Source organism: Malus domestica, chromosome 05 (assembly GCF_042453785.1).
Source record: "Malus domestica chromosome 05, GDT2T_hap1".
In the NCBI taxonomy this organism is placed as follows: Eukaryota; Viridiplantae; Streptophyta; class Magnoliopsida; order Rosales; family Rosaceae; genus Malus; species Malus domestica.
Genome location: NC_091665.1, coordinates 24,562,539 through 24,572,214, shown reverse-complemented (window position 1 = coordinate 24,572,214; position 9,676 = coordinate 24,562,539). Strand labels below are relative to the sequence as shown.

Here is a 9,676-nt window from a genome sequence, read left to right as displayed (position 1 = left end):
TCGACACCTTTAGTCTTTGGGGGTCAATTGGTCTCCAGAGTTCTTCCCGTTTCAGCCATGCCCGACAAGGACGACGCCGGCTCCTCTGAGAAGGAGAAAAACCTCATGCTCTTCCTCAAAGTTGGATTGGATGCCAAAAACACCATCGCCAACAACAAAGTCACCACCAACCTCACCGTCGTCATTCACGAGGTTCTCAATCATTGATTTTTTTTTCTTCTTTTTCTGCTTAATTTTCGGGGTTTTCCGATTTAAATGCATGCAATTCATAATCCCACGGATTTATATTTTTAGTCTACTTATTTTGTTGTTCTTGAATAATTTTAGGCAGCGGTTACTAATGGATGCAGTCGAACAGTTGGTAATCTCCTCTGCACGGTTAGTAATTTAACTTTAAGCCATCTGTTAACATTTCTGATTAAGCTATTAATCCAGTAAATTAGTTAGGAAAGCATGGTTGAATAAATATCGATGATAGTGGGATACTGAAAATTAGTTAGCGAAAATGTGAGGATGGACGCTTGCAGGATTTTCTCGCAGCACCTAAGGAAGGAGCTTGGATGGGGTGATGTCGATGTGCTTCGGTAATTGCAAAGGAGAGTGGGATACTGAAAATTGATCAATTTCACCGGCTACAGTTCTCTGATTTGTCTCCGGTGGCACCCTCTTCGACTGGGAATCTAGGATACTAAAGATTAGAAAGAAAAACAATTATTGTACCTGTTGGACCCGTAGGAACTGGCCCCGTTTTATACGAGCCGGGTTAGGTCCGGTTCTCAATTTTAAAATAGTAAAATCCGCCCCACCCCACCCTGTTGTATTTTCAAACAATTCAGGTCTGATCCCTCCAATTTTGAGCCCATGCCCACCCCTAATTTTAGCTAGCCCACCAAAGAAAAAAAATCCTGACTCCGCCCTGTTGGACAAAAAAAAATTAAAATAACGTGTGTGTGAAAAATAGAAAGATGTGTGAATAACATCAGACGTAAAACTCATTTTGTCATATCCAATCAAACACGATAAAAACATGTTTTTCCCGTATCTGACAGCCCGATAGTCCTTATAATAAATCAACTCCTTGAAAGTTCAAAATGCAACACTTCAGAATCTGTGTTTGTTTTTCTCTCCAACCGTGTCCAACTTGGCGATGCAGCGCTCTCACTCTGCAGCTGAATCAGACTCCTCGTGGGTGTCCACTGAGTCGGACGCGTGGTTGAGACTCGGATGCTCTTTTCCCTGACATCACTACGCATCGATAAACGCACAGCAATTCCGATTACGTCACTTCTCTCGCCTCCATTTCATGGTTAGCTCCTCCTCCTTATTTACTCAACGCCTAATTTTGGCGTTCTTCACTGATTTGTTCTAGAGATCGCAGATTGTTGAGTCAGAGAAGAGGTACTTTTCCAATTGGGGATTTTATTGATTGATGCTGTATTAATTTAGAATTTGCCCAATTGGGGTTTGCGAATTTTGGTTTATATGGCTGGTTTGAACTTTTGAGAGAACCCACATTGTTATTGGTTTTTTTTTATACCAATTTGATGTGATAGTTTTGGTGGGTGTTTGTGTTTTGAGATTCTTTTGCCTGTTTACCTGTGTTTTGTGGCTGGAGATTCTTTGATTGATGAAATGAGCAGATTTGTTTGCGATTTGAGTAGAGAATTTTGTATTGGTGAATGATAACAAGTTGTCTTTTTTGTGTGCGAGTAGCATTTACTTAAAATAGTTAAGCAGTTCAATTAAATTTATGTTTTTTGATTTGCTAAAGTATCTGTCTTTGATTGAAAGTTTTTGCTTTGGCTAGTAGCTTTAGATATGCTGATAGCTAAGAACAAAGGTAGATTCTGATAATTTGAAATGGTGATTAGCGGAAGGCCTGCATTTTTCGCTTCCTATTTCCACTTTAACTTTCCAATCTAGAAAGCCATGGCTTTTCGTAACGGTATGTTTACTCTGTTATGTGCAGAAACATAGAAACTTACCTATTAGGCAAAGTAATCCTAAAATGTCGGACAACAATGTTGCTGAGTATGTTGGTTTGGGGGAAGGATCCTCGCACGACTTAATTAAGTATCAAAAGGTTTCAATTATACCTCTCGTCTTCTTGATCTTCTACGAGGTTTCGGGAGGTCCATTTGGTGTCGAAGATAGTGTCCAGGCAGCCGGTCCCCTTTTAGCCCTCCTTGGTTTTCTGGTTTTTGCCATCATATGGAGTGTTCCAGAGGCCTTGATAACTGCAGAAATGGGTACTATGTTCCCCGAGAATGGGGGATATGTTGTTTGGGTCTCATCGGCTTTGGGTCCATACTGGGGCTTTCAGCAAGGATGGGTAAAATGGCTCAGTGGGGTGATTGATAACGCTCTATACCCTGTTCTGTTTCTTGACTATCTCAAATCAGCAATTCCGGCCTTAGAGAGCGGTCTCCCAAGGACAATTGCCGTGTTGGTTTTGACAGCAATTCTCACTTACATGAACTACAGGGGTATGACAATAGTGGGTTGGGCTGCTACCTTACTGGGGGTGTTTTCACTTCTTCCTTTCATATTCATGGGATTTATAGCAATCCCCGAACTAAATCCTTCAAATTGGTTTGTGGTAAATCTGGAGACTGTGAATTGGAGTATGTACTTCAACACGCTGTTTTGGAATCTTAATTACTGGGATTCAATTAGTACGCTTGCAGGGGAGGTGGAAAACCCTGGTACAACTCTTCCTAAATCTCTCTTTTATGCTCTTATCTTGGTTGTGGTTGGATACATTTTCCCTCTTCTGATTGGTACCGGAGCTGTTCCAGTAGAACGTGAACTATGGTCAGACGGGTATTTCGCAGATATTGCTAAAATGCTTGGAGGAGTATGGTTAAGAACCTGGGTCCTGGCAGCTTCTGCTTTGTCAAACATGGGTATGTTTGTGGCTGAAATGAGCAGCGACTCCTTTCAACTTTTGGGTATGGCAGAACGTGGTATGCTTCCTTCAATCTTTGCCAAAAGATCTCCTCATGGCACTCCGCTTACCGGAATCTTATTCTCTGCATCCGGTGTAATCTTGCTTTCCTTTTTGAGCTTCCAAGAGATCGTAGCTGCTGAGAACTACTTGTATTGCTTTGGAATGATTATGGAATTCATCGCGTTTGTGAAGTTGAGGATGAAACACCCAGCTGCATCGCGGCCTTTTAAGATACCGGTTGGTACAGTGGGAGCAATTTTGATCTGCATTCCTCCGACGCTGTTAATCTTTGTAGTTTTAGCTCTTGCTACTCCAAAGGTAATGGTTATTAGCATCGCTGCCATGATCATCGGGCTTCTTCTGCAGCCTTGCATCGAGTACACGAAAAACAAGAGGTGGTTTAATTTCTCCACGAAATCTGACCTTCCAGATATCCACAATGCATATGATCAGTGTAGTATTGTAGCATGATTCCATCAATGATTGTAATCATTTGGTGTTTGAAATTATTGGTTGTTTCTGACTTTGAACTGTGGATGCTTTGTATATTCCCTTTTACTTAATAGTTGAAATATTGTGATGGATGCACTGTGCATATAAAAATCTCGAGACCCTTATAAAATGTGGTGGAAGGAAATATATACAGGTAGATATTGCGCTTTTTTTTTTTTTAGGAACTCTTTAAAATACTTTGTGGCCTATTCATAGTATATCGTGTTTATAATTAGAACCGTTTATAATTAGAACCGTTCATATTATAAGTCACTTTGTAAAAGACTATCTACAAAAAAATCAATTAAAATCAAGATTGTTAGTCATTGAATTGTATAAAAACACAAGGACGGATTTGATGAAAGTATTACGAATCTTCTATCTATTTGTTACAATTGATTGACCAACGATCTTAGTTTTAATTAATTTTTTGCAAAGATGTTTTTACAAAGTGTTTTATAATATAAACAGTTCTAATAATAAGCATGAAGTTCCGTAGCTAGGCCGAGAAGTACTATGAGGAGCAACTCCTCTTTAAAAATGATGCACGAAATTCTATAAATAAGCCGATAAGTACTGTGAGGAGTAACTCTTCCCCAACAACGATGACTCGCTGATATAAGGGGATAACAAGAGAGTATATTTTGGGTCTTCAAAATTGGGCATAGGTCATGCAATGTTAGCAGCTTAATGGATTTTTTGGCGTACTTGACGGCGGAGGCCCGTCATACAAAAACCGGGGTTAACTGATACGCGAAAAAGCAAGGTAGGTTCAATGGCCTTAGCCTAACGGCGTGTTTTTGTAAAATGGTTCAAAGTGTTTTTTTAACAATAAACATTATGATTGTGTTTTGCAGAAAACTTAGAAGAGTTTCTAATTCATAAAAGTGCTTTTTGAAAAAGTAACTAATAGATGTTAGTTCATGAAGTACTTCCAAGTGCTTTTCCAAAACGTACTCAAAAAATGCTACAATAAATCACTTTTGTATGAGAAGTGCTTTCTAGAGAAGCAATCCTAAACAGCCTTGATGAAAATGATATGGATTAGCCTTGTCGAATGCCATTCCAATATGCAACTATACATTAAAGGGCTCTAGGTCAAATTATATGCTGCGTTTGGATGGTTCCTAATATTTGGTTCTCCCTCGACATATCATTGCCTATATGTTAACTACTTCAAACTTATCTGCTTTGCTTGCCAAACAGTCCCTTGGCAGGTGAGTCTACTTGTATTGTGTTCTACACTGTGGATCCCACACTCAAAAATGTCGAAGACGATAGGTTGGTGAGGCACATGTATACGGAACCAGACTAATATTTATGACATGTTGTCTCGTTGCTTAACATTAACATCCATTCCCTCTCTTGTGAGTTGCCACAAGCTGTTCTGTCTGCAACTTACAATAATCATGTCAAAATAATCCACGTGGCACTCACACAAGAACTAAGAAGGATCCATGCTTAATTAATCCCTAAACGAGCTGTTAGTTAGTCCTTAATAACTGTTAATGTTAGTGAGAAACACTTTGACGATTATATTATAAAATCGTCAAAAAACTATTTGAGGTTATGTTCAGTAATCGAATCGTTGTTAAAGTGTTTTTAACAGTGAAACGGAGTATTCCAAGGCCCTTAACATGTATTGGTTAAGCTTACCTTACCAGCCAATTGGGTTTATGTCAAAATTGCAGTCTTTTGTTAACCATCGGATTTTACAACACTTTGTTGTCTATATATCACCGCTGTCTTTTTGGCCGTTTACTAGAATTAAGAATAGCAAAAATGCTGTTTGTTTCATCAGCTAGTGAAGAAAAACTGACCAAATAAGTACTTTCATAAGCAGTTTGAGGATGAGGTGCTTTTTCTGATAGAGAAAAGGCAGAGGAAAGAGAGAAAATGGGAGTTCAAAACAACAGTCCAAGAGCTTCCCCAAGAAGAAAATCTACAACCCTTCAACACTTGTTTGATCTCGATGCCAAAAGCGCTTCTGACAGCAAAACTATTATTGGCAGTCAATCTTCTTCCAGTTTGGAAAATGAAGAAATCCTGTCAGCAATCTCCATCTGCAATTTCATCTTCACCTTCACCGATCCGAGCGAATGCCCTACGCAACAAGAACTTAAAAGGCAGAAGCTTTTGCAGCTTCTTTCGATTGTCAAATCCTCGAAGAAGCCTCTGCATGATCAAGTCATGACGTCTCTCATTTCCATGATATCGTTGAACATTTTCCGGTCTCTCCCTCCTCCTTCCAATCCCACATATGCCATGGACTTTCCCGACGATGAAGACCCCATTTCCACCTTTTCCCCTGTGTGGTCACACCTGCAGTTAGTCTACGACATACTCATCCGCCTTGTGATTAACAATGATCCTAAGTTACTCAGAGGCTACATTGACAACCAGTTTGTTGTCAACCTCCTTGCCCTCTTCCAATCAGAAGACCCGAGAGAGCGCAACAGCTTGAAGAATGTGTACCATAGAATATATTCTCGATTCACATTCTACCGTTCGTCCATGAGGAAATCGATGAACGATGTGTTCTTGCACTATGTGTTTGAGACAGAGCGGCATTGTGGGATCAGAGAGTTGCTTGAGATATGGGGAAGCATAATCAATGGCTTCACCGTGCCGCTGAAGGAAGAGCACAAGCTGTTTTTGATGAGAGTGCTTATTCCTTTCCACAAGACCAAGGGGTTGCAGGGCTACCACAAGCAGCTGGCTTATTGTGTGTCGCAATTTGTGCAGAAGGAGCCCGTACTTGGCGGAATTGTGGTGAGAGGAATTCTGAGGTATTGGCCCATGACGAATTGCCAGAAGGAGGTTTTGCTGGTTGGGGAGCTGGAGGAGCTGGTGGAAAATATTGACCCTGATCAGTATAGGAAGTTGGCCCTGCCTCTGTGCATACAGATAACAAGATGCTTGAACAGTTGGAACTCACAGGTACATTGTTTTTTCTTTTTCTTCTGGCTTAATGATTTTTTGGATAGCAAGTTTTGAAAATCCATCTTCTCTTCCTTTGCTTTCTTAGCAACCAAACAGAAAACAATTGCTAATTCTGAAAATTAGTACCCTCGTTTGTTAATGTTCGAAGGAAGGTTTAGTTTTCGCCCCGGCTATTTGGTTACTTCCATTAGTTTATAAGGTATTCATAGAACTTCAAGATGCCATAGCTATCATTGGAAACTTTTCATTCAGATTTCAAGATTCTATAATTGTATTTTCCTATGAATTTGTTACAAACAAACAGAAAATAATTTCTTAACAACTACGACACTCTTCTTTCCAATGCCTGACAATTGAAACTAGTAAAGACTGCATGTGCTGGATAGTGGAAACTAGTTTCTTGAGTCCTTTGTAGGGATGAAACTGTGCCTCTTGTAAAACCCTCTTGAAATCAAGCCTTTGTGGTTAGCCTAAGTGGTGAAGGCGGGCTGGCAAATGAGTCAAGATTACTCCGTCAAGGGCTCGATTCCCTCCACTGCACCGGAGAAAAAAAAAACTCTTGGAATCCTATTATAATTTGAACTCCCTACTGAAGTTTTACATAGCTTTAGCTGCTTTGGGGTCCTTCAATTATTGTAAGTGTTATAATCTCCGAATCTTCAAAATACAATAGAAGATTTAACACTGCTTGGCTCCTTACAGTTAACGAGTCATTCCTCCTTATCTGCCAATCACATAAACTAAGTGTATACCTTTTTAGTTTAAAAATCATTTGCTATACTATTGTGTTGTACTTTTAGGTAGCAGAGAGAGCCCTCTATGTTTGGAACAATGAGCAGTTTGTGAAGATGATATCAGTGGCAATGGAGGAAGTGTTTCCAGTCGTGGTTGAAGGCATGGAGAAGAACTTGAAGTGGCATTGGAGCAAAAGCGTCCGGCAACTGACAGAAAACGTGAAGGTGATGCTCGAAGAAATGGATCCAGTTTTGTACTCCAAATGCCTGGAAGAAATTGAGCTAAGAGAATCCAAGGCCAACCAAGCAGAACTCAAGAGGAAGGAGAAATGGGACCAAATAGAAATGGCTGCAGCAGCCAAGCATCAGTTCCTCCAACCACAACATTTCATGTGTGTTTCTCACTAAAATTTAAATCAACAATGTATACAAGTAGTCTCTGCTGGGTTTTTTGGGTTTGGTTTCATACCCATTGTAGAAGGTTTCTAGTTGGTCCTTCTATTCATTAGAAGAAAATACTCAACTCCTTACTTGTAACGAGTTATTCCTTCTTACAGATCAATTAGATTATGATATGTATGCTAAAACTTTCTATTTTGTGGTTAACTAGGGCTTTTGAAGCAAAACACAATACAACTATTTCCAACATAAAGCCAACCTAATCATTGTGTATTAGTACGCGGCCGCATCATATAATTACTTCGCGTATTATAATTAGGATGGACAACAAGTTAAACGTAAGACTTAGTAACACGTAAATTTACTATACCACGTGCCTGTATTCTAATATCGCACCATAGTCTCAACCACCAAAGGGTTAGTTTGTTATTGCCAAATTGTGTGAGTAAAATACTAATAATGTCAGATCAAAGTGAAATGTTATGAACATGTGTGATCTGATTGATAGGTACATATGTCACTTTACATTGCATGATTTCAAGGTGGTGAAGAATTGAAATTGAATGACAAAGACAGGTCAAGTTATATTAAGGGTTTTAACCTAATTCTTTGTTTGTTAATTAAGTGTCGCATATGGAAACTGCTCAGAGTGACCAAGGATAAATTCTCTTCTTGTGAGGATTACAACGAAGTTGGAACAAGGCAGGCAGGCAGGCCGGCAAACTTTGAAAAATTGAAAGGTCAAATTCATGAAGTCCTAAGGTTTGGTTTGGGTAGATAAATATCTTCTTTTTAATATATATTTTTATAAGGATTTATATACGTGTTCTGTGGCTTTGAAGGAGATTAAATTTATCAACGAACTTTCAATCAAGTGATGAATATGTTCTTTTGATATAAGAGGTTTCAAGTTCGATTCTCCTCTCCTAACTAAAGAATCCATAATTTTCACCTAATTCCGGGCATGTATATGGTCATGTTACACTTTGCTCAGGCTTTAAAACGTGCCTAAAAATAAAAGCTAGCACTAGCAGGTTTACTGCATATGGCCAAGAACTTGAAGCGTAGTTGCAACGTCACTTGTCTCGTCAAATTTTACTTCAATAAATACTTAAAATTTGTTATTTTGTTTCGTTTCGTGTCGGATTAATAGTAAACTCTTTCATCCGCGGTTTCTGCTGCGACTTAGGAGCAGCTGCTCCTCACAGAACCCGACTATTGACCCCGTGTCCGCCTCTCATCACCGCCGAAAGCAACCTCGAAGCCGTTGCGGGCAGAGGAACACCATCATACGAGCCACGGAGCACGCTGCTGCTGGTAGTTTTACTTTTCTGATTTATGCGAATTGTTTTGTTTGTTTGATGAGAAAGTGGCGGCTGTTGTGCTGAGGTCACGATCCCCGGACTCTCCTTTCTCTTGGATATACATGGTGGGAAATTTTACTGAATGTACATTTTCCATTCTTTCTTCCGTAATATAGGGTTGGTTCATCGTTCCAGTCATGCTAAACTAGCGTTTGGAATGAGACAGTCTAACGGGGCCAAAGTCGATTACTGCAACTCCGTTTCAGTAACATCCAGAAGGAAGAGGGGCGATTTTATCTCCTCCTTTTTTTCTTTTCTTCTTTTTGGGTTTTGAATTGGAGCTTCCCTCCAGAGTTGGCTAGGTTTTTACTTGGGCGACAAGTACGGATGGATTTACATGTCCTCTACTTTCCAATGATTTACTTTCTGGGGTTAAAGTCACATATGGACAATGAATTATTCTTCCTCAAAAAAAAAAAAAAAGACCTTACGAATTCTCCATGAAAAAGAGCTTTTGGTAATCCATCTTCATCTTAAAACTTTTTCTGGACTAAACATCGTCAAAAACGCTTTTGGTTAAAAAAGTGCTTTTAGTATAGATATAGCATTTCCAAACCGCACCTTCCTCACAATGCTTTCATGAGCACTTAATTCTTAAGTTGAAATTCTGTTACAAATTAGAGTGCTTTTGACCCAGATGTTATGAAGTTGTGAAATAGATCGGTATCATGATCCCAAAAAGTGCTTTTATAACCCCTAAAGTTGTGAACATAGGTGTTTTTTACAAAAAGAATTTCAAACGAGTACTAGTGTGCGCTTCACCAAAATTTGCACCACGGAAACCATAACCTAGA

At 39.4% G+C, this 9,676-nt stretch overlaps 2 protein-coding genes across 3 annotated transcripts; both read left to right on the top strand.

The window, feature by feature from the left end:
* Positions 1-999: 999 nt before the first annotated feature.
* Positions 1,000-3,553, top strand: LOC103410599 (probable polyamine transporter At1g31830). Of its 2 annotated transcripts, none has more exons than XM_008349284.4 (2): positions 1,000-1,306; positions 1,970-3,553. In XM_008349284.4, exons 1-2 carry the CDS (start codon positions 1,304-1,306, stop codon positions 3,419-3,421), a joined length of 1,455 nt encoding a protein of 484 aa, XP_008347506.3. In that variant the 5' UTR covers positions 1,000-1,303; the 3' UTR covers positions 3,422-3,553. The 2 variants fall into 2 exon arrangements, with proteins under 2 accessions (XP_008347506.3, XP_008347507.3); XM_008349285.4 differs by having other exon boundaries at positions 1,089-1,398.
* A 1,684-nt stretch (positions 3,554-5,237) lies between these two features.
* On the top strand, positions 5,238-7,706 carry LOC103410600 (serine/threonine protein phosphatase 2A 57 kDa regulatory subunit B' beta isoform-like). Its single transcript, XM_008349287.4, has 2 exons — positions 5,238-6,382; positions 7,186-7,706. The coding sequence occupies exons 1-2, from the start codon at positions 5,339-5,341 to the stop codon at positions 7,525-7,527; spliced, it is 1,386 nt and encodes a 461-aa protein (XP_008347509.3). The 5' UTR covers positions 5,238-5,338; the 3' UTR covers positions 7,528-7,706.
* The last annotated feature ends 1,970 nt before the right edge of the window (positions 7,707-9,676 follow it).